The sequence below is a fragment of the Chelonoidis abingdonii genome, chromosome 1 (genome assembly GCF_003597395.2).
Source record: "Chelonoidis abingdonii isolate Lonesome George chromosome 1, CheloAbing_2.0, whole genome shotgun sequence".
NCBI classification, from domain to species: Eukaryota; Metazoa; Chordata; order Testudines; family Testudinidae; genus Chelonoidis; species Chelonoidis abingdonii.
Genome location: NC_133769.1, coordinates 99,715,319 through 99,742,381, shown reverse-complemented (window position 1 = coordinate 99,742,381; position 27,063 = coordinate 99,715,319). Strand labels below are relative to the sequence as shown.

The following is a 27,063-nucleotide window of genomic DNA, read 5'->3' as shown; positions in this document are numbered from 1 at the left end:
AAATACAAAGCTTATGATAATCAAATGGACTTCAAACCTCCCTTTATTTCACACCTTGTAAGTTTCACACCAAACCCTCTCTTTGCAACACCACACCTGGTTAGTTTGTTTTGTGAGGCAAAAATGTTGTGAGATTTAAAAAACAGAGTGCAGGAAAGTGGGAAATGACCTGCTGAAACGTGAACTCCAAACAGTTCCTACAGGCAAATAAATTCACTTCTATCGAAAACTAAACAAAACGCAGAACCAATGAGTGCCTTTTAAGAGTGCATTGGAATTCCCAACACAGGAGGAAGAGCTGGGGAGGGGGAAAATGAGACAGCGGAAATCCATCTAACCCCAGGAGTCGGATTCCTCAGTGGGAAATGATCACAGAGAATACAGCATTTAAATCATAGTTATCTTTTTATTCTGTATTATCAACCAATATATGGCCCCCAATAAATGTGGTTTAATCTTTGTTCCATGACTGAAGCAAGAATTTTGCTCCTCATCACCTGACCTCTGGAAGGGAAGGGAGGGGGAGGAGTTTCCACTTCTCAGCCCATGAGTGAGGACTATCAGCACAGGCCAGGCAGTAGGAAACATTCATCGGAAACCCAGAAGCCTCATCCCCTTCCCCCCAGGTCTGCTCACACCACCCTAGTGGCCAGAAGCTGTTGGGAACTGGGAGGGACACTGGAAGGAGAGATGGGAGGAGCCACTGAGTGGGGAAAAAGGGCACTGAAGCAATAGAAAGGGGAGCAGTCACAGGCTATAACACATCAAGGGAAGATCTTCCAGCATCCCTCACCCCAAGGCTGATAATGGATCACAAAACAAACGATCACAATACTTTGGATCCAAAACTACTGCAGGGACTTTACCCTCTTCCTGGCCCCTTCTCCGCCCAGACCACATGGGGTATCAACTCCAGTTCCCCGCACACACTCTTGCAAGAGTGGATAAATTAGTCCTCAAAAGTTTGCCTTTGCCTCACTTTCAATGTGCTATCCAGGGTGGGAAGGCCCAGCACCACAGATATTCTAGGGGAAGGGAGATCTGTTCCCAAGGTTACCTTACAGAAGGTCTGCTCAGGAGGTGGGAAGCAGCATGAGGTCTGCCGTTGCTCTGTCAGAAAGATTCAGGACAGGGTGATTTAGGGAACACGCCCATATCTGGGGGAGTACCAGAGACTGCACTCTGAGTACAGGGGACTCAGGCCTCCAAACCAGTTGTAAATTCCCAGCTGCCACCACATGTGGGGGGGGGGGGGTACTGCTTCATATTAAATATCTCTGATCCCCGAATTCTTCTCCCCAATGTCTCGGTCTGACGGCAAGGACAACCCCTAGACCAGCCCTTCTACTAAGGCTGTTGCTCATTGCCCACTTCCTAAGTCACTACTGTCGGGATTGGGCACTGGTGCCTTCAAGTCTTCCAGAGAGTCATCGGGTGAGGAGCTCCTGCACCAGCTGCTTGAACTGCTCCTGCTGTTGGCAGATGTAGAGCTGCGTATCCCAGAGTGCGTTCACTAGGATTGCATCACTCACCTCATCCAGCATCACGTCAGAGTGCAGCTGTGGGCTGAACCTGTGGATATCAAGATGTCACCAGATGGGACTGGGGAAGATGGGGGCAGCAACACAAGAAGGGACAGACAGGGATGACGACACAAGCATCAAATGCACCACCACATGATGCCTGGGGATGGGGACACATGCCACACTCCGGTCTTGAGGGGGAGAACACTGGGAAGAGAGACGACCAAACAGATGGCCCAGCCCCGAGAGAGGGGAAGGGCATCAGCCAAGAAAAGCTCATACCGGAAATAGCGGGTGTCTGTCATCTCACACCAAGCCCTGGCACGGTCCACGGCTGGGCCATCCGCATCAGTGCACTGCAGGGGGAAACATGCCCACTCTTAGGTCACTCAAATCAACCTAAACGCTTGTATCCCTCTGCTTGTAAAGTCAGGCTCCCTTGGCACTGAGTCCCACTGAACAGGCCTCCAAGGGAGGGAAAACTACATTTTGGAAACGTACCCGCCAAACGATGTAGGGGAGCTTTTCTACAGGCCCTGCTGCAGCTCCCCATGAGGCTGAGCTCACTCTTCTAATCCTTTTGGTGTCCCAGGCCTCCACAGTTTTGTGTGTAGACAAAAGTGCAAAAAAGGGGCCTTGGTGGTGATTCTAGTTTGGGGCTCTGGGTTCTGAGCCGTGAAATCTTTCGGATTCTGTTTATAATCTGGCTTTTGCTCCAGGAACATGATGCCAGCAGGGGTTGCATTCACTACGAGCCCTGTGAGTTATGCTGGGGCAGCTTTCAAATGAGACCTGAAATGCAGAGCTCATGGCAAATACAAACTCCATGGAGGTTTTCTGGTCTGTAGGTATAAGGCTGAGAAGAGCCAAGGACGGGTCAAAGTTAAGGTTATTTGGGGAACCTTAACTCCAAATTTTCTTTTCAAGAATTGTTTTTGTGAACAAAAATATTCCAAGCTTCTTTTTGTTTAAAGTGTGTGTGTGAGAGAGAGTGAGTGAGAGACATATCCAATCTTCTCTCTACTATAATAGTTTTTATTCAGGAATTTCCTTAATTTGTTTATGCTGATGAATGATCATGATGGAAATACAGAAGATTTTTCTAAAAGCAAAATACCCAGTTTTTCAGGGCTTAGTTTTTAAACCAGGCCTCCAATTCTCCACCTGGAATTTTGCACCCGTAAGTAAATTGCACCCATTTTTGTATGCAAAAAATTGTGGAGCCCAATTTGAAAATTAGGTCCTCTGTGTTCCATCACTTGGAGAGGCTAATCTGGTGAACCACAAACTTTCTAACACAAGATCACCTCTGCCAAGAGACAGTACATATAAAATTTCTGGCAGAAAGCAGCTTGTTTGACAAGGTTATGGTGGCTGGTGTCAAAAAAATCAGGTTTATAAAGGAGTGTTTTATACTCTCTCAGCTACAGTGTCATTAACAGCTCCATAACCCATCACACGAATGCTCCTCAGGATTAATTGAGACTGTGTTTGATACTTACACTACAATGCCCCCTGCTGGTTATCCTGCCTTCTCATGCGCTCCCAGAGATAAACCACCTAATCCTTTGCAAATCTACATGTATTTGAAGGATACAAGTGTCAAATAGGAAGAAGAATTCTTTAGGCTGGGCCACCTCAGACCATCTCACCCCTAACATTCCGGCTTTCCTGTGATTCCCTCAATGCCAACTGACAGGGCACCACCCATACTGTAACTCCCATAAGGCCTGACATACTCACTGCCCCAGCACACTGTCATAATATGTATGTAAAAGGTGTCATGAAAGGTATCGTATATAAACTGGTGACATGCAGGTCCCGAAAGTCACCACATGATGTATGTACGGGGTGTAAAAGAGTTTAGACACGTGCTGGAAATATTAGCTTGAAATGTGTTTGGGCAGCAGTGTATAAACTCGGCCTGCCTTAGACACCAGAATATGCATTTACTCACATGACAAGCTCGGTTACAGGCAGAGGACAATGCAAGTATCTTTACACATAAGGTAAACAAAGCCATCAAGCTAAACAAGTGAGGAGAAGATCATTTAACAATCGTGCTGGGGGACAGAAACCCCAGGAAGCCTTCCTGGCTCTCAAGGCAGAGACAATAGACTTTGGGTAATATAAGGGGAGCAAAGAGACCTTTTTAGTGATCCATCTCCGAGGGGACCTAGGATACAGCACCCTTCGAAGCTGTAAAAGTTGGGTCCCATACTGTGGAGGGCGAGCGAGGCTGGTAACTTAATGTAAGAAAAAAAATAAGGTAGGCAAAGATTGCAACTTGCGTGGGTTTTTTTGTTTGGAACCATCCATCTCTTTCTTTTGCTTTGTATCACTTCAACCTGTTCTTTGTTAATGAATCTCTTCTCGGTTTATTAAAAAAACATCTCAGCGCTGTGTGGATTAAAGAGAGGTGTGAGTCTTCAGCTAATCTAACAGGCTGATGTGTGCTCTGTCCCCATGGAAGGAGCGAATTTACTAATGTCTGAAAGCATCCAGTGACAGGGGCTGGACACTGCAGGGAGATGGCTCTGGGGAACTCGGGTTCACTGATTGTTACCTGCAAGGCAAGGCTTTGACTGAGAGAGTTTAGACTAGTTTGCTGGTCAGGCAGGTGTGTCAGGGAGCTGATGCACACAGGGCTGAGCAGCAGCAAAGCTCTCGCTCTTGCTAAGGCAGAGGGGTAACACAGTGGCTCACAGTTCTGGGTACCACAGGCACGGTGTAACAACTCCCATGTCACTACTTAACCCACTTTCTAAAGCACGAGAGAGGTTTTTGCTGCAGCAATTTGCATTCTCCAAAGTTTAGAGAACGAGGGATTTAAGGAGGCTGTAAAAGGAGGAATGATGGCAGCTGGGATAGGAAGTGATTGTAGACACTTTGCTAGGGAGTAAGACCCTTGTTATTGAGCTCTGTAGGTTGGGGAGTGGTTCATGGAGCTCTCTGAATAGATGTCACAGGTGATCCCCACATCCTTGCTGGAATTTAAAGGGTAACAGCCTGATAAGACCCAACTGAGCATCTTTTCTTCTTAAAAATAGTACGAATTAGCATCAAAAACCACCTCCAGTGTCCCCCCTGTACCACTCCACAGCTTCATCCCATCCAGCCCACCCCCCTTTACTCACACAATCCACCACCATCTTGCCCAGCTCTTTGGCCCCAAAGACAGTCTTGGCCAGCTCCCAGGGGTTGGAGGGGCGGAAGACATCCACAGATCTCACCGGGACCTGCGGAGGCCTCCCCGTCCCAAGGGAGACCACCACTCCCAATTTCCGCACCTGCTGGCTCTGCCCCTTTGGAGGATGGAGAAACAAAGTTTTGTTAGCGTGAATCCGCAGTATTACCCCCGAAAAATACACAAACAGGATGGGGGAGGGAGGGGAGATTCATAAGTTGCTGTCTGCATTTCATTGCCCAGATCCTTGAGCTGATAATACTGGGGACCTGTATGGATCAAGAGATTGATTACATAAAATCACCCCACATTCCCCACCCTCCTGCACAGTAACTTAGACACATACCTCGCCCATCCCGAACCAGAACCTCTCCTTTCTCCTTCCCGCTACCCAAGTCTTCACTGCCAACCCAGCCCCATGCCACAAGTGACTGACAGTCATCAACCTCTGTTGAACGTCCCATGTGGAAATAACTGGGGGAAGAATCTTGGCTTTGTGACTACAGCACAGCCGGCAGCATCACACAAAAAGCCATCGCCACATTAGCATGAACTGGCCCTATCTGTTGCTTCCTCCAAGAGGCTAAGAACTGAAGGAGCCACAGACAGAATGAGCCGATCCTCCTACAACAGCCAGGTTGGAGCACTATGCTGGGGAGCTCCCAGTGCCGTTGTTTAGGATGCACTACCTAGTCGGTGGCTAAATACAGGACTCTGGTCTCAGAGAGCCACCATTTACAGCCCCCTTCCCAGGGAGGAGTCATTTACAACCAAACCCCATTGTAACATCATGCCGGAGAAATCCTCCGGGTAGTAATTAAAGCCCTAGGATTTACTCTCACCTTCTGGCTTAGTGACTTGTTGTACTCATGGATCTCTGTCATGGCATCCAGGGTGGGGTTATTGGCCAGCAGCCCGCCATCCAAAAAACGCCCGATTGGTCGGAAGTACGTTGGGGCGGCACCACTGCAGCGGGCAGCCCGCCACACAAGCTGGTCTGTGAAACATGAGACAGCGCATAGGACTGACTGACTTCTCGTGTCACCATGAACAGACAGACACACTGCTGAACGGTGAGGCAAGACAGAGTAGGTTTTGGGAGGAGGAGAAAAGGGAGAGATCTGTAATTTCAGAGGCCCCCTCCGCCAGTTAGCTTTGCCCTCTTTATTCACAACACTGTGTGCTTTGCCTGGATTCACTGGAGAATAATTGCTTGTGTAAATCAATGGTCTCCAAAGTGGGGTGCGCAAGAGGATCCTGGGGGGTGCGTGGCAGGAGGAGTTTGAGCAGCTTTGTTTTCTTTCTTTTTTTTTTTTTCTCCCTTTGGCAGTTCGGGCGGGAGAATGAGGTTTGTTTGTTTTTTTGCTTCAGTGTGGTAGGGGGTGCATGCTCAAAAAATTTTTTACTGATAAGGGTGCATGATCAAAAAAGTTTGGAGACCACTAGTGTAAATGATGGCCCTGCAATATCCTTGCACCCATCTCCCCCACCACCGCCACTCAAGCCTCTTTTAAAGATACTGGGCCAAATTCATCCCTGCTGGGACTCCGTTGAAGCCAGCAGAGTTACATCGGGGATGAGTTTGCCCACTGTATGTAATGGATCCATTCACTAGCCCAGGAGGGATGGAGACGTCCCTTTGGATCCCATCCCCATAGACAGAGGCAACGCATAACTGGGGTGGACCACAATTTAAAGGTTCCGGCAGGGGGAGGCACGTGACTGCCCCATGCATCACCTCTGGATCTACAAGCTGTTTCTAAATGGAAGGCAGGGCAAGCCCCACTGCTGTGCGAGGGGCGCAGTTTCCCCTGGGCAGAGCCCTGCTATAGGAGCTGGAGAGTGGCCTCTGCCCTGGGAACAGGCCTGGAGCGTTCAGCACAGGGTAGTCTGCAAAGCAGGCACAGGGAAGCACTGGGACTCCAGCAGCAAGGAAGGAGAAACAGCCCCATGTAGGTGGGGGGCAGGGAGGAAGGAGGGGCTCAACCCACAGCCACACACCCCGCTGCTTCCTCCCTCCCTGCGCTGCACAGACATATGGTGAGTGTTGCCACCAGGGGGAGTCTTTGCCTCCTCCCTGCTGGGTGTCCCCACGAGACACGGGGCAGAGTCTGCAGCAGCCCCTCTGGATGTTGCTAAATGGAAGACAGAAATCTAGCGGGGGCTCATGACCCCGCGTGCCTGCACCCCCACACATCACCTCCGTACATAGATGCAGGAAGGTACGTTGTCCTGACCCCTTTCCAAAATTCTGGTGGCCCTTCTGCACCGCTCTTCTCCTGCAGAGCCAGGGAGAGTGGCTGCTGAATTTGCAGAGTGGCAGAACATATCCCTAGGTGGCTAGGCCAGCGTGCTACAGCTTATTGCTGCAGGAAAGCAGGAACAGTGAAAGCAGGACAGGTGAGAGGGGAGACTAAGAAACTTCCATTAGGACCAAGCTCTAAGGATTGTTAAAGTAGAGAATAACCCACTGCCGGGACATACCATTCTGCTCTTATGATGGGTAATCCACTATTGGGATGTACCATTCTTCACAGAGAGAGGGGAGGAGGGGCAAGAATCTCTCTCTCTCTCTCCCTGATAAGGTCCTCTTCTGCGCCAGTCACTTGGACCAGTGGACTCTGGTGCGTGAAAGCATTTACCTTCTGGCTTGGTCAGTGGTTTGAAGGGGTCTGTTGTCTTGACCTCAGGCTTGTTTTTCGTCGCTGGCGCCTTGTAATTCCGGAAGAGGTGGAGCTCAGCAGGTTGCCGGTCACACAGGGTCCCTGTTACTATGACCCTGTGGGAAATGAAATGAGAAACAAAGATTAGTGTTGAAACAAATTTGGTTAGGCATTATCAGCCTCTGAATCAACCTCTGCTTCCTGCTGGTCCATGGCCTGGCTGAACGCCTCACCACGGAGCCTGCCGAAAGGAGGGGAGGGAACAATCTCAGCAAATACAGCTCCAGCTGTGACCCACTTGGGTTTCTGGACATCTGTCATTTTGGTGTGCTCTCCAAATTCCCTCTTCAGGAACTCATCCAGGGGCTCTGACTCGTATGGCCGTGACCCTTGGAAAACCTCATTCTTCATGCGGAAGTACAGGCAGCGCATGTAGTCCACCGGCTTCCCTGAGACACAGAACGGCATTAGCTGTAACCAGCAGTGGGAGGCAGATGGAAAAGCAGAACCAGCCAGACCCAGGGGATCAGAGCTCGAATTCCCCAGGGCATCACACTCAGCCTCTGCAGTGTCTACCTGGAGCGGGAGCCATGTGCCTAATCTTCTGCAGTAGGCTCAGTGTATGGGAAAGCCTCTGAGGGAGGAGGGCAAGTTCAGAGCTGACTCCTCAGGATTCTCCAGACAATAACAAAGAGCTAATGAATCTGGTCATAGACCCTTGGTGGGGAGAAGACCAGGAACACCTGGTTGCCAAAACACTGCCTGTTTGCTGTGTGACTTCCCACATTCCAAACAGCAGGTCAGACCATTTCCCAGGAGGAGCAAACACCGATCAGAGTTCTGGCATTTCTTTGTTTATACATCCCACCTTCCTTTCAGCTGGTAGCAACTTCCCAGAGTGATGGGCTCACAGAGCTGCACCCCCTGCCTTTCCTCCCTGCCCTGCTCGCCACACACCAAGGAACCATTCTGACCCAGGCTTAGCAATGGCAGTGCCTGTGGATCAGTGCTGCCACCCTAGTCGTCCCTTACCATGTACAATAGCCAGTGCCAGGATCCCTCCTGTGCTGGTCCCTGCGATCCAGTCAAAGAGCTCCCTGATTGGCCGGCCAGCAGCCTTCTCAATAGCAATGAGAAGTTGGATGAGCACCAGGCCCCGGATGCCCCCTCCATCCAGACACAGGAGGCGATCGTACCTAGAGAGGCACCGAGAGAACAGGAAGATGGCGGCTAGGTTATGCATTAGGACATACGTATGCTCAGTGCAGCAGACAGGATGGATGTTTCTCTATAAACTGGTCTCCTCTCAAGCACCCTGAACCCCCTCCCTGATGCCCCAACCTCTCTCCCAGCACCTCCCTGCAGCCCCTCAAGTGTCCCAGTTCTCCTCCCAATTGCTAAACGCTCCTGCAACCCCAAAAGCACTCAACTGATTTCTCAGCAGCCAAACCATCCTTAATCATCCTCTTCTGCCTTTCAGGTTCTAAAGCAGCCATCCACCACTGTGACCAGCTCCCAGACCTCACCTATCACCAGTTTCCTAAACACTCTCTTTTCAGATACCACCACTGGGAAATCAGGGGGAGCTGCCCAGGCTAAACAAGGTCTTTCCACAAGGTGTGAGATATTGGATCTGAGATCAGCAGCCTCACACAGACAAAAGAAACAACACTGTGGAGAGCCGCCTTCCTGTCTCCAGACGTAGCACTCTCTTCTATCCCAAAAGAACGCATCACTGCCCTGGCAACACTGTGAACAATTTCACAGCTCATCATTTTAGCAGAAACACCCAGCTAATGTGCCTTCCCCACAAACTCAAACATCTCTCAGGCACTAAAATCTCCATCTATCCCAGCCACCAAAACCTCTACCTTCCCCCCGAAACATCCCCCACAATGCAGTTAAATATTGCCATGATCACCCACTTCAATGATCAGCAGTTATGTGTTGTTAGGGACAACAGTGCATTTTTGTCATCCCCTTCAATGGACCTATGCTGATTTACACCAGCTGAGAACCTGGCCCTTTACATTTAGATGCATTGTAAAATAGAGGGAATTTAACATTCAAATGAATTACACTGGGGGCCCAGCATCTTAATCTCATTCCTATTTAATTCAACAATCCCTCCCCCTCACACACTTACCAGAAGCTACCACACAATTCCCAATCTGCTGCCCCAGAGTGCCACGGAAACCAGGGGCCTGGCTACAGAATTTAGGGCCAGCTCAATGCCAGAGTCCTCGGGCCTTGGTGATACCAGATCCACGCACATCTCATAAGAACCAGGAGGAGGACAAGGCCTTCAGCCGCTCAAGAATGACAGGGATCTGCTCCTGTCCTCTGGCCTCTGAGAGGACTGGGCATGCAGTGTAACTTCTCCCGATGCCCTGAGTTATGGCTCCCAAGTTGGGCAGGGCTCTGGTATAACCCATCCGCTTGGTGGGAGCTATTTCCCTTGAAGTCAGGGATTCATTGATGAAGTCCCTCCTGCCGTGTGTGTTTAATAAAGGTTTTGGAACAAATGGGTATAGCTCCCAAGCCTTCCATTGCCCTTCCACCAGGCCCCACCACAGCTGTGACTGTCACCAGCCATTCAGATTCCTTCTCATCAGTACAGCTTGTTTTAATACAATATTCCTTTAGAAACAACAAAGCATAATCAGGACTGGACACTCCTTTGATTTGCTGAAGACAGTTTCCTTATTTCCCTCCCCCACCCAGGACCCTGCTGCTTGCCCTCCAATCACACACCTTCCCCACCCTGGTGCATTGCAGCAAGAGTTTGTTCCACCAACACTCCCCCTGCACTCCATGCCATCTTTGTGCCTCTCCTCCCTACTCTACACAAGATGGATGCATCACATGCATCATGATGCTGCCAAACCAGTGCAGCAATTGGCACAGAGCTTTGCAGCCATCAAGTCGGTGTGTCGGGTTGAGCTAAAGCCTGCACTAGCTGCTCAACAGCATTAAATGGGTGATGGTGGGGGCAGAAGGGGCAGTTTTTAATCGCCCAGGTTGGGTTCCATTAGGGGTGTAGGCCAATGCATGACTCTGGGCACTAGTGGGGGAGAGGGGTCACACATGGGTGTGCTGCGCATGAGACTTTAGTCAATGATAATGAAAGCAGAGAACCTCACACACGCATGTGCCCCCTGCATGGAACTCTGGCTTGTTCCAGGGATGAGGGCGCCATGCATCACGGGGGGAGGAAAAAGTCATTCCCCCCTGTCCCCGTATTCAAGCTGTGCAGTTGTCCCATGAGCTCCGCTCCTTGCTTACGTTCTCTTTGCATCGCTGGCAGAGTCCACAACATCCGGCGTCTTCAGCAAGTGGCCAAGTGCTGTGGAAATATGGATGATGCTCTCATAACCTAGAGGCACAGACAGACAGCGAGAGAGGCAGATACACATTTAGTGTAGTAGAGGGAGGAGAGGAAGATGCAGGAACAAGGCCTTCGCTTCACCTGGGGTGCAAATATTTCCTATGGGGTCTCCTGCATTCCTAGAGCTCCCCCACTGCCCTCTAATCTTCTACCCTATCACTCTAGTTCCCTTTTGTACCCTTCTGTCCCTTATCTCAAAGAGCTCGTGGTGGAAAAGACCTTTCATGTCCGTCCCTTCCCTGCCAGGGCAGACCTGCTCCCTGCAGTACAATCTTCAGTGCTTCAACGTCCCAAACAATGAAGCTTCCACCACTTCCCTTGGGAGATTCTTTCGCACTTACACAGACCTCACCATCAGGAAATACTTCATAACAGCCAGTCAAAGTTTTGCTGTTTTATCCAAGTGACATCTTCCTGCTATTTAGACCCTTCTAGCACTCTTGTGGGACAGATACTTGTCACATCGCCTCAAGTCACTATTTAGCAAAGTTATAGTTAGTGGGCTCTCTATTGCAACAAGCCAAGTCTTTACTCATCGTTCTGTCTTTCTGTCCTGTTCCCCGGTAGCTGGTTACTGACACAGACACATTCCACCCCTCCAACAAAGGCCTTGCATCGTGTTATATCAACACTAAGAACTTCAAGTTCCCACCCCTATCAAACAAGTTCTTTGCCCCTCCTCCCTTGAGCAGACAAACCACTGCATGCAGTGCCACCAATTCACCCCTTCCTTAGACTCCATGCCAAATAGGATCAGAAATCAAATTCCAGAGAGCAGGCAGCCAGAGAGCTTTCAAATAAAGATGCAGAGGAGCAGATGGACCACCAGAGTAAGACAGAGAGGAGGAAGGTCCCAGCAGTAGCAGGAAATGAGAAAGAAACCTAGATTTAAGCCTGGGAGAGAACCAGATATGGAGGTCTGGGAGCCTCCTCATTACCCATCTGCAGCTGTATCCCAAGCCACAACCTGGGAGGGGACGGGGGGACAATATGGCCCAGATGAGGCGCCAGCTTGTGAAACCAAATGGAAAACGGGTGGAGAAAAAATACATTATTGCCAGCGGCTAGGAAGAAGCAGTGGATCTTTGGAGGAATCTCAGCACTGGATGAGGTTTCTCAGCACACATTCAGGTCCCTGATAAAAACAGCCCCGTTCTGTCAATATATCAGAAGACTAATCCTGGAAGGACAAACCCAGACCTCCATCACTCCTGAGAGAAGAGGGGAATTCAGCCCTGGATCTCCCTCCTTGTACTACTCCAGCAGTGGAACTCCTGGAGGTACAGACACACCTGCTGGGGTGCCATGAATCCATTTTCTCTAGAGACACCATACAGGAATGGTGCTAAGCTTGGAGTGAGAATCCAGGCTGGCCATTTCTTCAGAGCAGCAGAATTACAGGTAAGTAATTCCTCCTTTGTCCTTCTATCCACCCATTGCTCCATCCTACCAGTGAGACCCTATCACTGGCTTAGAGAGAAGCCCCTCTGCTGGGGTGAGAAGGGAATTCATTTTCCACATTCATCTATCCCTAGGCCTCAGCCTTTCCCTCCACTAGCTTTCAGCCTTCAGGATTTGGGCCCCAGACACTCCCATGTCTCATTCCTCCTCACCTCTCCCCCCACAGCCAGGATGCCCCATCACCAACAAAGAATGAAAAACTCAAGACAAATTTCAGCTGAGCTTTCTTTTCTGCCTCTCCAGCTGAATGGAGGTGGGTGTCACAGCATACGGGGATGGATGGATATAGATCCCAGATTTATTCCAAGGGTGTGTGACCAGTCACCCAAAAATACTCCTCCTCGGGCTGGTGCACTATAGGGATGTATCCAAGAATCCAAACAGATCTATAGATGTTTTCCTGGGGCAAATAAGAGAAGGGTAAACCTGAACCTGGGAAGAATGGGAGCAGGCTGACAGCTACTAAAGGCAATGAGAGCTAGGAGAAGGGACGGAGCCACAAAAGTGCAGGACAATCCAGAGAGAAGTGCTCAGAGAAGACTGTGAAGAGAGAGAAGAGAGTGACAGGGCCAGGGAGGGCTTTACCTAAACTGTGACCGTTGTTCCGTGGGAGGTGTGGTCTTTCCGGGGAGCTGGACAGCGGTGATGATGCTGCGGATGCCATGTGGGGGGATTCGGGGCTAGGTGGGTGGCAGCGTTCCGTCCCTACCACTTGCAGCAGGCCTAAGAGCACCTTCCGGTTAGCACCTTACGAGGTGGGGGGAGTCGCACATATTAAAAAGAAAATCAATACACAAATCATAGGGCCATTCCATACACCCTAGCAAGCCAGTCCTGTGCGTACAGTAACTGAGGGATGAGAAATGAGGTAGGGATCATACTTTGTGCATCATTCCACAACCAGACTTTAGGGCACGTGCTGTGCTGGGATCCCTCACCCTGCATTTCACAACTGCTTTACAGGGCAGACACTGCACACTCAGTGTGCTCGAGGACGGGGGACTGCACCTTGCTGGTTCAATTGCCCTGCCTTTTTCCATAGTGCCCCTGTAGCATCTGACAGCATGGCTTGGAGAGGGGCAGTATCAGGCTTTCCACTTTTACCTCCTGCTCCCTTCTTCCCCTCTTCTGTGCAGGGCTCACCTTTGCTAGTCCTGGCAGCCACCAGCCCTGGGGTCTCTCCAAACTCATTGGGGATCTCAACATCTGCTCCAAACACAATGAGGGCCTTGATTGTCTCCAGGTGGTCTTGCTGTAAGAGGGGAGAAATCTCTTGTCATAGGCAACACTCCCTTTATCCGCCTGCCACTGCCTACTTTGCTGGGCCCTTTTACTCTCACCCTTGGGTGCTCCTGCTAATTAAGAACATCCAGACGAATTCATCTCCTTCACATCACTTGAGGGCCAGGGCCTGTGATGTTCCTGGTGTGGGCACCAGCACAGCTGAACCGACTGAACCCAGCTAGAGGCATGGAGAAGAGTAGTTGTGCATACTAACCATGCTCTCATAAAAAAGAATGGTGGGGCCTGCTCCAGGGTGTTCTTTTCATGCCCTGGCCTGGAAGAAATGTTCTCCATCAAATCCCCGTGGAAGTGCAGAACATGCAGCCTGGGAGAAACTCACCTTCATGGCCAGGTGCAGCGGGGTGTTGCCATCCTGCCCCTTGGCATTAGTGAGAGCCCCATGCGTCAGCAGCACCATGGCGCTGTCAAAGCGCCCCCGCTTGACCATGATGTGCAAAGCCATGTCTGCTGTCTTGCTGACAGAATTCACGTCACAGCCATACTCAATCAGCATCCGGGTCATCTGTACCCCAAAGCCATAGGGAAAGAGAGAGAGAGAAGGCAACAAGGAAGCGTGATAGCTTCAGAGCAACAGCGTGGGTGGGCAAACTACCCTATTCTTCCTTAGGTAGAACATGCCAGGCAGTGAATGCTGGAGCAGCTGACGATAGCAGTGGGGAGAAGAAACAAAAACTAGCGCAGACAAGGCTTAACAGTTAAGTGTCAGCTACAAAGCCCTGGGAATCTATATTATGACAAGGAGGATCTTGTGAGGTTTCTCTAACACTTGATACTAAATCAGCTCTTCACTTCAATGACATGCTTCTGAGTGTCTCACTTGTGTCTTACAACGAAACACAGGAATAGCGCCAAGCAGAGTCAGAGCTAAATGAAAAACATGATCCCATTTGGGCTAAAATCCTTGGCACATCTGAGGGAAGATTCTGTGCAGATTTTGGCAAAATCCCCCTCTTCATTTCCACTGTCTCACCTTATGAGCCAGGCAGTTTCAAGCCTGTTCAGTACTTGACTGGGAGACATCTAAAGAGAACCTAGATGATGGAGGAAGGCGTGCTGGTAATTCAACAAGAGGCACTCTTCTCACTAAACTATGCCTGAATCAGTGCCCTGGTATGGCATCAGGAGGGCGTTATGCCAGCTCGCCTGGCATTTTTCACAAAAATTCAGGGTACTAGTCCCAGTGGGCAGGCCAATTTCCTCTCTGGATGACTATAACGTGCCTAGCTAAAATTCCCCTGCAGTGAGAAGTTATTCTTCTGTTTCCTGCCTTAGAAACTGCTATATAATGTTGATAGCACAGAATGGCTGCCATGTTCCACCCCAGAGGTGGTCTTGTTTTAGAGGCAGCACTAGTACTCCATGAGAAAGACAGAGAAGGAGAGCAAGCTGGCAGTCCAATAACCATGGGTACTCAGTACCAGGATCTGCCCGCTTCACTGTGAGGGTCCACAGCTCTCTCCCTCCACAGTGGATGGCACTGATTCTCTCAACCAGTATCATGGGAAGCGGCCTGGGGAAAGAGGCTGCTCTACCTGAGAATCTGAGTTGTGGGTGACCAGTGACTGTCTTTTGGGTGGCCTGCTGGGTTACTGTTCTCTAAACAGAGTCACACACACAGCAACAGGCAGGAAGGTGAATGTTTTCAGCTGGAGGAATTAACGGGGGGAAAAGGGGAGCAGAATTTCAAATGAGAAGAAGTGATCCAGTGTGACTGCAAGGTGTGCTGGCATGCCTCTCAGTTTGCCCCTCTGCCTGGCACCAGCTCTGCTTACCTCAGCGTTTTTGGCCCAGTGGAGCACAGCTGCTCCGTAGCGGGGGTCCTTGAACTGAACTTGATTGACATCCACTTCAAGAAGGGCCCGCACACACCTTTGGGAGGAAACGAGATGGAGGTATGGAAAAGGAACAGTCATGGATGGGGACAAAGACCCCAGCCTGCCAACAACATGCAGGTGTCGGCACATCCCTGAGAGCTCATGCTGGGGAACTGTGGGTTAACAGCCCTCTCTCCCTCCACCCCACTTGGGATCCTCTGTGAGCTGGGCAGGCCCCTGAACAGCAAAGCATCCAGTGCTCCCTGCTCTTAGACAGAGGAGGGGCTAAGAGTCAATGTGCTACTAGGGCCACACTAGCAGAGAGGACAGCAGGCACCAGGAGAAGATACCTGGAATCCAGGCCATTGGATCATGCCCTGCTAGTAAGGCAAATGGACACTGGGAGGGAAAAGAGCATTAGTGCTAGTGGGTGACATTCTGGGGCTGGCCCATCCTCAAAGGCAAACCCACAATGGTAGTGGGCACACAGGATCTGAGCATGTGGTGTCTTAAGAGTGCCTATTCTCAGAGAGGCAAGTGAGCACTAGGCAGGGGCACACTAGCCAGGCATCAACCACAGAGTTCCACTCCAAGCCGGGTGAATAGGTACTAGGCGGAGTCTCAGCCAGCGAGCACTATCCTGCTGTCACTCCTATCTCAGCAAGACAGGCAAGCACTGGGAAAGGGCAAGTGAGTCTATGCTAGTCAGTGATGCCCTGACATGGTTCTCAGCAGGATAAGCATACACCCAGGGAAGAGCACATAGGCTCCAAGCCCGCAGGTGGGGCCCTTCCAGTGCTCCATTTCCAACAAGACAGGTGAACACTTACCCCTTCTGGGAGTATTTCACGGCAGTGTGAATGGGGTAGCCCAGTGTCCCCATGACGTTGTACTTGGCATGGCATTTCAGTAGAGCCAGAACCACATCCTCTTTGCCCAGCTGGCAGGCTAGGTGCAGAGGCGTCTGTCCCTGATTGCTCAGGTGGTTCAAGCCAACAGATGGCTTTTTGCCCAGGAGCTGAAAAGAAATTGAAGAGCAAAATCTCTCTCTCTCCAGGTTCTGAGGACTGCTCCTGGGGACAGTATGTGACTCATCATAAATGGCATAGCTTATCCTCATCCCCTACCCTAGGACCACCCCACAAGTCTATCCTGGTGGTTATTTAAACTCTTCTTCTTTGTCCAACTGGGAAGTCCATTACTCCACCTTGCGCTCTCCCCTTTGGTTCAAGCTTAGGTTAGAGCCTGAACCCAGATCCTGCTTAAAGTATAAACAAAATAGAAATGTTTTCAAGACTTTGGTTTTGGAAATGTCAAACAAAACTGTTGTCGGTTTGTTTGTTAAACTGACACACGCCCACACACACACTCTCTGCAGGAAACCCAAACCCACCAGAGAAGCAGAAAGTTAATCTGGACAGTTTAATTTCCCTGTTCTTGCTGAATCAAAGGGTAAACAGCATCCTGGAGGAGATCAGTCCAGTTTCAAATCTCAGGGCAAACCTATTAAGCTGCTATTATTGTCGTAACATGGAGAGGCAGCCCCGTTAAATCAGGATTGTTTTTAGGGCCCCTTAAAGGTCCAACAGCCCAGATGTGGCGAGGCCTCCTCATCCCACCTTCCTTGTCACAAGTCAAGAAAACCCCCATGGTCTGTCCCAAACTCTCTTGGATTCCTCCAAAGTCCAAGACTGACATCTAGAAAACTACCCAATCCAAAAGCCAAGAAGTAGGAGAAATGGTGAAGTGCTGCAAGGCTATCTGGCTATGGACATAGAAATACCAGCACTGAAGCACCTTCTCTCACCTCACACAGATCATTGACCTGCCATAGAAGGAGAAAGCCAGGAGGAAGAAAACTCAAGTGGTGCTGGTCAGATCAGACCAGATGCGATCAGATACAGCCAGACGTGGCCCTGAGGAATTTCTACAAACCAAGGTCAGGGCTGTGAAGGAGGCAGAGCTCTTCCCTCTCCTCTGTGACAGAGGCAGCAAAGTCAAGCCCAGCAGAACTTTCTGGACTGCAAATCGCGCTGAGAACTCAGTCTGCCCCCACTTGACTCCAGAACCTCTTCTTGCAAAGAATCAGCCTCTTTTCCCAAAACCCACCGCAAAGTAACCACAGACCAGAAACACACACACCTCCACCCAAGGGTTTGGCCACCTATCACTCTGAACCCTGCCCTTCCGGGATGGTATAGGAATAGAGAACAGCCAGCAAAACAAAGTCTCCAATGCCACCTGTCAGTGTCCAGTCTCCTTCTCCATCAAGATTCAGGCCCGGGCACAATGCAGAGACAGCACTTGTCTATGGACAGCAGGCAGTCATCCCACAGAGCAACAACAGAAGCACATCTGTAGTCCCCAGGTCTATACTCAGACCAAATCCAAAGGGTAGTTATGGGCACCACCAAAACCTCAGGACCACAATCCTTAATCTTAGCCTGTATAGACACATTTTACTCACTAACCCTTCAGACCAGCAGGAAGGAACCACATTGACTCAGTCTATAAGGATCTAGATTCTCAAGCCTATCTGGCCAACATACCACAGTAACTAAATAAGGACCCACAGGAATTGTGGTTTGGTCTGACTCTGTCCACACACAGCTCTGACTGTCATGTCACCTGACTCAAGGGGAGGCAGGTTTAAGGACGGACTCTGCAGACTCTGAAGAATGAGGGGAATTGGTTAAGCTAGCCTTTGACTCTCAGTCACAATGAAAGGCCATGAGAAACTTGGTTTGGTCTTCCCTTGCTATAGGCACCATAGAAGAAAGAAAGAGAACTCTTGGCCTAAGGCCAGAAGTAGATGCAAATAAATTTAGGTTTTTTTGATGCCCTCGTTTTGCACCTCATCCTGTTTTACTCCTGTCCCAGAGCACTCTGGGCTTTAGAGTTCAGTCCTGGAGAACTCTGCTGTCACACAGACAGCAAAGTCCCTAAAGAGGGAGGAAATGGGGAGGGCTGAGATCAAGCCAAAGATTTGCACCCTCCTGTCCTCCTGCAGCAGCAGATCTATTTGGCTTTTTCTCCTCCAAGTGTAAAAAGCCTTGCTTCTATCTCCTCCAGACGTAGAGCACAGGGTTCCTTTCTTTCACCCTCACCCCACAGTAGGAAGAGTAATCAGCAGCCAGCTGCAAAGCCCGCTGCTTCCCCCTCACCTTTACAATCTCAGGGTTACTCCCTCGGACAGCATAGTGAAAGACTGTCTCCCCGTTTTTGTCGGTGACATCCAGCCGGGCATGGCACTCCACCAGCTCACACAGACACTCCATGTTTCCCTTCCGGCAGGCGAGCTGCAGTGGGGTACAGCCATCCTCGCACTCTGTGCTGTTCACACAGCTGCAACACAAGAGAATAAACAGGAGGGTCCCTGCCCGGAGAGAGGACACTCAGTACAACACTCTCCCAGAGTTTTGCGTCAGATTCCCTAAATTACTGTGTTAGAACTAATTATTTCATGTACTTGGTGTTTACAAAAGCAAGGGGCAGAGCATGGGGAAGTGCTGTGCAAGCTTCCTCCACTCACATCCCTGCCAAAGGACTCCTTCCTGCCACCTAGTGCCTCCTGCTATTCCAGTACTGGAACCACCACTTAGCACTGCTAACATTCCTTGTTCCTGATGTGCAGCATCCTCTGCTAGACTGTACCCAATGACAAAGAGGAGAAAGCTCCTGCATTAACCCCTCAGTCCCTGAGCTATCCAGTTCCTAATTCCCCTTGCCCACACTAAATGTTTTCCCAGATAAATGCTGAAAGGGAACCAGGCATCTAGGCCAAAGTGATTTCCAGCACTTTATTATCCAGAAAGAGAATTCCTCTCCCTTCCTGTTGCTTATGTAACATGCCTGCACACTGTACCACAACCCCCTCTAGTGGCTGGTCCACACAGATTATATAAAAGCCTTACTACTGCTACCAGCTAGTAGATTTACTCCTTTAGCTCAAATGCAGGAGGTTGGTGCTGAAGGTAATGAGCCAAAGTTCACTAGCAACTCCCATGGTGAGTGTTAGATTTATACCCTTCAATAATGGGCGAGCAGCAGGTTTAAAACAAACAAAAGGAAGTATTTCTTCACATAATGCAGAGACAACCTGTGGAACTCTTTGCCAGAGGATGTTGTGAAGGCCAAGACTATAACAGGGTTCGAAAAAGAACTAGGTAAGTTCATGGAGGATAGGTCTATCAATGGTTGTTAGCCAGGATAGGCAGGGATGATGTCCCTAACCTCTGTTTGCCAGAAGCTGGGAATGGGCGACAGGGGATGGATCACTTGATAAACCTGTTCTATTAATTCCCTCTGGGGCACCTGACATTGGCCACTGTTGGACGACAGGATACTGGTCTAGATGGACCTTTGGTCTGACCCAGTATGGCTGTTCTTATGTAAGCAGTTATCACACCCATCACTTGACCAAGCTAGGCATTTAGGCCACTATCTGCCAATGTGAGGTCAACGGAAGTTGCAGGAGCCAAGCTCTTCTAATAAGCAACCTACTTTTATTTATTTAGAGGCTGGAATAGGGATTTAGGTGCTTGACCTTGAAAGCATGGGCCTGAAGTGCACTCCTTCCCTGAGCTAACTCCTAGTGATACTCCTTCAAGAGAGCTCCTCAGCCCTTGCCTTAGGATGCGATTGTGTTGGAAACTCCCTGGAAGCTCTGTCTCCACTGCCACATGCGCCAAGGACCAGTGGGGGTGGTTACGGAAACAGTCACTCAGTTGCTGGAGGACCTCCAGCTGCAGGGGTTGTGGCGAGCTCTCGTAGAAGGGGCGCAGCCGTCTGGCATACTGCTCAAAGCGCTCAATGGCATCCGTCTCATTGTCTAACTGGAAGAGCCTGGAGAAGAGTAAAGGGAATGAGAATGCAGCCCAGCTCCCCTTGATAGACGCCAAAAGCCAACTCTCCCTAGCACCAGGGAGACATATTGATTCTCCACACCCTAGTGCTAGGCATTTCTCCTCCCACTTGCATTCACTCTTAAGGACTCCTCACCCAGTTGGGCATCCTGTCCCCAGTGACAGCACCTGCAGCCAGAAAGACGTTTCCATTCCCCATGCTGCCACTCTCCCTGTTCTCAGAAAATCTCCACTCTGGCTCCAAAACATAACCCGAAGAGGAAAGGGTCATCTGTCACTCACCGAAAGGCGACCAGATGACTCTGGGGGTTCACCAGCAAGCAGTCCCAGGAGCGAGCATTTTTGTTCTTGTACAAGATCACCCTGTCATCCTCTCTCAGGCGTGTGTGAGCCACATACTCTGCCAGGGGCACCTCCTTCACCCGGTAAGGATTTGAAAACAGATTGCTGTAACTGTTGATGGTGTTTACAAGTCGGCCAAAAAACTGCATCTTTTGGGGAAAACAACTGTCTCCTTCCCCTCACCCTGGAAGAAATCGGAGTCCAAATTCAGCCTAGGTCAGTACCTTCCCCCACTGCCTATATCTGGCAAAGCCAAGAGACTTCCATTCAGTGACCTTAACCCCCAGCTTCCCACTCCCTACCCTCAACGCATTGTCTCAATAGGAGTCCATTGACTCTTCATGTATTCCATGAGACAAGATATGCCATCCCTATCCTCCCTCAGAAAGGTGTGCAATGTGGGGTGAAGAGTTGGTCCCCACATATCAGCTGAACAGATTTCTAGCAGGCACTGCCTGGCCCTGAAATTTCAGCCTCAGTCAGGGTCAGGGTCCCATTGTGTTGGGTGCTGCACTGTGAGATAGGCCTCGTCCCAAAGAGCTTACCATCTACACAGACCAGGAATGGGAGAAAGGCCAGGCCTAGTACCTCCATTTTATAGATGGAGAACTGAGCTGCAGACAAGTGAAAGTGACTTGCCCAAGGTCAAACAGGGTGTCTGCGTCAGAGCCAGGAATCAAATCCAGATCTCCTGAGTCCCAATCCAGTTCCTTAGACATAATACAACCATAAAAGGAGTTGAAGCTCTTAGCTAAGTCCTCAGCCATCCCTTACAAACTACGGCCATGATTTTGCCTTATTCACATTACCTCACCGACATCACGTCTGTCGCCTTCCTCAACCTCCACACTAAGATCCCAATCCTGCAAATATAAGGGCTTAACTTTACTACCAGTAGAACTAGTCATGGCAGTAAAGTGTTTGCTATTAGAGCCTAAACGTGCAATTTTTAACTTGGACCACGTGGAGCGGTATGAAACAGATGTTTGGAGTACGGAAGCAGATGGCCATGGGCGTGGCCTACATTTAAAGTTGACGGTTACACTGACGTGTGTCCTGTTGTATGATTGTTAATGGAGAGAATTATTTGTTTTTGTTTATTTTTTTAAGTGCAAGCTGTTTGTACGGCATTCATCATTTTGGGAAGTTATTGTCTGACATCTGTAGCAGACTTATTTTAGGTGACGAAATGAGGAAGCCTGTCTGCTAATGTGTTGTAACAGCTGCTTGTGGATGGAGTTAAACGTTGCATATTTTGCGCAGAGGAGGAAGTTGGAAGAGGCAAATACATCATATTGTAGATGAGGCAGAGGAGAGAAGGTGAAATCATGGCTGTAGGTCATGTGAGATGGCTGAAGACTTAACTAGGGATTGGATGGCTTTTTTATGGTTATATTTGTGGAAATCACTTGAACAACCTTAAATGGTTTTTAAGGAAGTTGCCAGGTTTTTGAAGTCTACATGAATGCTGATAGTCCTACAGACAGCTGTACACCTTGATACATCCCCTTCCAGAGCCCTGATGCCCACAAACCATCCTCAGTCAGTTGTCCTGGTGGCCCCCACAGCTGCAGTCCACCACAACCATGTTCCCCCTTCTCTCCCTGCTATACCGAGCCTTGCTTCACAGCCCACAGCCCTGATTATAAAACATCCTTGGTCCCCACCAAGCTCCCCACTCTTCCACCACACGCCGCTTTGAAATATTAGTATGTATTGACATGGACACACAATGGCTGTTAAATCTTTAATTTAAATCTCTGCAGTAGGGAGGAGAGAGTGTCAGTATGGATCTACTAAGACAGTACATTACATGGACAAAAGTTTCCTCTGTAAGTAAACTTAGGCCAGGTCTACATTACAAATCTGTATCTAACGCCTTTGCTCAGGGATGCAAAAAATCCACAGCCCTGAGCGACACTATACCAACCTAACCCCCCTGTGTAGACAGAGCTGTATCAGTGGGAGATCTTGCTACTGCCTCTCAGGCAGATGAATTAATGCCACTGCGATAAGCTCTCCCAGAGCATCTCACTAAAGCACTGCAGCTGCACTGCTGTAGATGAAGACGAGCCCTTATTTTTTTCTTTCTGGATCCTGCTTCCTCACACATCCACTTGAAGAGAACTGAGGTGTGCTCCTTACTGAAGGGAGACTGAAACACTCCTCTCCTGTGTGCAGCATTTAATCTGATCACAAATCGGTATCGAGAATATAGCACTTAGAAGAGGTACAAATCAGGCTCTAGGTAGCAGCCTTCCAGCTCAACCGTCTGCATGTGAGGAACAGATGCTGCAGTAGCTGCTAGACTCCAGCAGAAGGGGTGTTAAATCCTTCAGGAATTCAGCAAGGACATAGCCTAAGAACTGAATCTGGTCTGCTTAGACTGCCTCTAAACTGAAAGGAATGGCCGGCTGGCCACCCACCCTCCATCTTGAGGATTTCCTAAAAGACTTTGCCCTTACAATGAAACAATGGCCTCTCTTCACACCCACTGTGTGCAGCCAAGCTAAACCCAGAAGGTCACACGGTTTAGGAAGAATATTGGCATAGAAATTACCTGATTTAAATAAAAATCAGACCACCACACAAGAGTTTGGGAGGCTGGCTTAGGACTACTTCATCCTTCTGAAAATTTGTATAAGGATGTCATCAAAGCCTTCAGTTCTGTAACTTTCACAGATATTATAGCCATAAAATGATAGATGCAAGAAACATCAGTTTCTATGAGGGTCTAAAGGGCCTTAGGAGGATAGAATTCAATCCCATGAATTTTCAAGTTATGATCTGAACATGCAGATTCATCAACTCTTTAATATACTGTTCCCTAAAGGATGACAAGGGACCGAGACGGGTTGCACTAGCATGTGGAAAGCAGAGAAAACAGCCAAGTGAATTTTGTTTACATCCCAGGAGAACCTTAAATCAATCCAGGGCAAAACCAGTTCTAAAATAACTGGCAAAGGGACAAGACTGGAGTTCCACAGGCCCCTTCTTCTCAGACAAAAAGCATTCTGGATCAGAGGAGGCCTTATCTCTTGCATTATACAGACTGTGGCTATCCACCGCATAATTTGTCAGGGAAGGGATCCCTGAACCCTGACATCTTCCTCCATCTACCAAAGCAGAGAGATGGCTCAGACACAGGTTTGATACAGGAGGGGGTAGGTGACAATCTGTGGCCTGCATTGTGCAGGAGGTCAGACTAGATGATCATAATGGTCCCTTCTGACCTTAAAGTCTATGATTCTAATTGAATGGTCAGAAAAAATCCAAACCTAAAAGCAAGAAAAAAAAGACCAACTAGTTTCTACTATGTATATAATTTAGACTAAAAGCATCTTAGCCCCAATACAAATGCCAACTCAGGGAGAAGACCTCACAAGATGGCAGAACAGCTGAGGGGAGTGATGGAGGATTTTATGCCATTGGTTGGAGAATGTCCAGAGCAGGTGGAATTGATAGAGTGCTTAGAGCAGGGGTAGCCTATCTACACTAGGGTTCCTAATGTTGCTAATACAGATGGAGCTGAACTGGTGTTAGCAATGAAGGGACATATTTAAAAACTTTCTTAGTGTAGGTAGGGCCCCAGATCTCTGCTGTAACCATTAGACAATAGTCATCCCTTTCCAGCAAGAGGGGGAAGGTAGACAGGCGAGTTCAGATACTGAACAGCTCCTATGCACATAACTTTTTGGGGAAACCTAATGGCCTAAAAACAGGATCTACAAAACAAATAGCAGGGCAAGGGAAATTTGACACAGGGTATCTAACACAGCATTTCACCACATTCCCAAAAGAAATCTCAGACAAACCCCAACCACTTCCAAGCTGGGGAAAAACCAGAGATAGAGGGGAAGCAGGGGAATTTCTGCTAATTAGAGATCTCTTTTTTGGATTCACTTCTAGAAGAGAGGAAAAATGCTGACTGGAGAGAAGGAAACAGAGCATAAGCACAAGATAAAAAACCTGCACAAGGTGGTCTATCTTTTATCCCCACCCATCCAAAGAGGAGATACAGGAAATGAATTATATGCAAAAAGAGGAACAGAAAACCAGTTCAACGCACCCACAAACACACACCCCAAAGAGGAAAGCAAACATGAAGCTGGGGCTCTTTTGTTCCTTTACTAACAACTGACTTCCCTCTAGTCTCTGTCATTCATTCCCAGGAAGGGCGTGTGGGGTTTTGCTGTACCCCAAGACACCCACTGGCCTCGCTGCAGTTTGATCCCTTGTGTCGAGGCTCTGCACTGCGCCATCCCTCCAGCTGAGGCTGGAAATCCCCCTTCGCAGGGCCACTCGGCCCCACGCCTGCCCTGGGCGGAGCGGGCTCAGCGCTTCATTCCCCTCCGCCGGGCAGAGAAGGAGGCTGCACCACGCGGGGATCTGTGGGGTCGTGCCACGGGCTGGGGTGGGGAGCCGCCCGCCTGGCCGTCCGGCCCCGGAGCACCAGCGCCCGGGGGCAGGCCTGGGGGGTGCAGTGGGAACGGGGCGGGGGGCGCTGAGCCCAGCTCCCTGCACGGCAGTATTGACTGGGCGCGCGCCCCCCGCCCGCGGAACCAACGGACCTCGAGGCCTGACTGCCCGCGTGCTCGGCCCTGTCCTGTGGCCCCCACAATCCTTAGCGGGAAGCCCAGGCCCGTGCCCCTCCCCCAGACTCGTTATCGCCCGAGTCACTCACCCACCGCTCGCTGCTACCCGCTCGTCAGCCGTTACCAAAAAGGACTGCAACGTCACGTGATCCCCTCTTCGCCAACCACAGCGCTCGCTCCTTCACTATCCTGCCCTGCCCCGCCCCCTGGCCAATCATAGACGCCATCCGATCTGGGCGGGGAAGAGGGCAGGACCTGCGGCCCGGATGACTTTTGTTTTTGAACGCCCTGTCAGAGTAGTGTAGTTCCTCCTGCGGCCATGTTTGAGCGGGGCGGAAGTAAAGGCAAAGACTGATGGTAACGTGACAGGCATCTTTGTGAGGGGCAAAGGACTTCCTCACAACACCCCCCCCCATTAAAGAGACAGTGACCTGAAAACGTTCCCCCGTTTCCACTGAGCCGTCATGACTTTCCCGTTCAGTGGAAGAGGGAGGGCTCTAGATTCCGTGCTGTGGGGAGACCAACCTCCTGCTCCGGGCCACATCTCATTTCTCTGATGGAACAAGAGTAGCTGCATGGCTCTAGGGGCTGCACGGCGCTCCGGTCCCTGCACCCAGGCCGGTCTCATGCTTCCAGCTGGGTGGGGACGGAAAAGGATAATCAGTTCTCCCCGGGACATTTTGCAAATCTGATTTTTATTTCCCTACATTTTTCTGTGAAAATGTTTCAGTTTGGGGTAAAAAAAATCCAGTGTCAGAAAATGTTTCCATCTTAAAAAACCCAGAACCTGAAAAATGAACCTTCCTACCACAGACAGACCTTTTTACTGAAAGTCTTTCAGGTTTTGTATTTGTCAACCACAATTAAAATGCTCGTGCTGAACCAAAAGCCCCTGCTCTTTAAAAAGAAAAGGGTGCAGGGGGGTTAACTAAAATATTTCAATTACCTTTCCTAAAGTCATAGATTTTAAGGCCAGAAGATGGGTCATTAGATCATCTAGTCCAGGGGTCCCCAATGTGGTGCCTGCGGGCTACTGGCTGGTGGACGAGCATCTGCTGAAATGCTGCTGACAAGCTCGTCATCCAGAGGCGTCGCCGCCAAAATGCTGCCCATTTTCGGCGGTATTTCGGTGGCAACGCCTCTGGATACTGCTTGTGGAGAGCATTTCAGTGGCGCCGCTTGTTGGCAGAATTTTGGCAGATGTTCATCCGCCGCCACAGGTCCTCTGTGGCTCGTTGTCTGGCACCTGCCAGACAAAAAAAAGTTGGGGACCACTGCTCTAGTCTGACCTCTTGTAGATCACAAGCCATAAAATACCACCCAGTCACCCCTGTACTGAGCCTAGTAACAGGTGTCTGACTGACGTATGTCTTCCAGAGAGGCGTCCAGTCTTGATCTGAAAATAACAAGAGATGAAGCGCTCTAGTGACTGTGCAACAACATGATGTCCAGGCTGAAGTCAAAAAGACCTTTTTTACTGTGTTGCCCACTCTCATGATTTTGTCATGAGTCTTATGATAATTACTGTTTTCCTTAATGCCTCAGATCCTGGAGTCACATGAATACGTGATGATTTCAGCCTTCATTCTGAAAGAAAAAGTAAATTTCTAGCCCTCATGGCTGTGGAGAAAGCTTCAAAATGTGACACCAGTGCCTGCTAAAGCAGTGGTTCTCAACCAGTGATATGGGTACCCCTGGGGATGCACAGACGTCTTCCAGCGGTCATCAACTTACCTAGATAGTTGCTTAGTTTTACAACAGGCTACATAAAAATCACTAATGAAGTCAGTACAAACTAAAATTTCATACAATGACTTGTATATACTGCTCTGTATCCTATACACTGAAATATAAGTACAATATTTATATTCCAATTGATTTATTCTATAATTATAAGGTAAAAATGAGAAAATCAGCACT

At 49.5% G+C, this 27,063-nt stretch overlaps 1 protein-coding gene across 4 annotated transcripts; it reads right to left on the bottom strand.

The window, feature by feature from the left end:
• Window positions 1-386: 386 nt before the first annotated feature.
• On the bottom strand, window positions 387-25,288 carry PLA2G6 (phospholipase A2 group VI). 4 transcript variants are annotated; one of them, XM_032791815.2, is made up of 17 exons: window positions 25,233-25,288; window positions 20,489-20,732; window positions 19,971-20,186; window positions 18,506-18,686; window positions 16,172-16,359; window positions 15,300-15,396; window positions 13,847-14,029; window positions 13,366-13,474; window positions 12,808-12,969; window positions 10,659-10,749; window positions 8,406-8,569; window positions 7,672-7,822; window positions 7,353-7,489; window positions 5,553-5,707; window positions 4,661-4,828; window positions 1,806-1,879; window positions 387-1,572 (listed from the first exon to the last, which is right to left on the bottom strand). In XM_032791815.2, exons 2-17 carry the CDS (start codon window positions 20,695-20,697, stop codon window positions 1,428-1,430), a joined length of 2,430 nt encoding a protein of 809 aa, XP_032647706.1. In that variant the 5' UTR covers window positions 20,698-20,732; window positions 25,233-25,288; the 3' UTR covers window positions 387-1,427. The 4 variants fall into 4 exon arrangements, with proteins under 4 accessions (XP_032647706.1, XP_032647724.1, XP_032647733.1 ...); XM_032791833.2 differs by lacking the exon at window positions 13,847-14,029 and having other exon boundaries at window positions 25,233-25,278; XM_032791824.2 differs by lacking the exon at window positions 12,808-12,969 and having other exon boundaries at window positions 1,336-1,572; window positions 25,233-25,278.
• Between the last annotated feature and the right edge of the window lie 1,775 nt (window positions 25,289-27,063).

Coding starts and splice junctions, on each gene's coding strand:
- PLA2G6 (XM_032791815.2), bottom strand. CDS start 20,697: ATGCAGTTTTTTGGCCGACTTGTAAACACCATCAACAGTTACAGCAAT. Junction 8,570..10,658: donor GCCAGCGATGCAAAGAGAAC/GTAAGCAAGGAG, acceptor GTGCCTCTCTAG/GTACGATCGCCTCCTGTGTC. Junction 1,573..1,805: donor ACAGACACCCGCTATTTCCG/GTATGAGCTTTT, acceptor TGATATCCACAG/GTTCAGCCCACAGCTGCACT.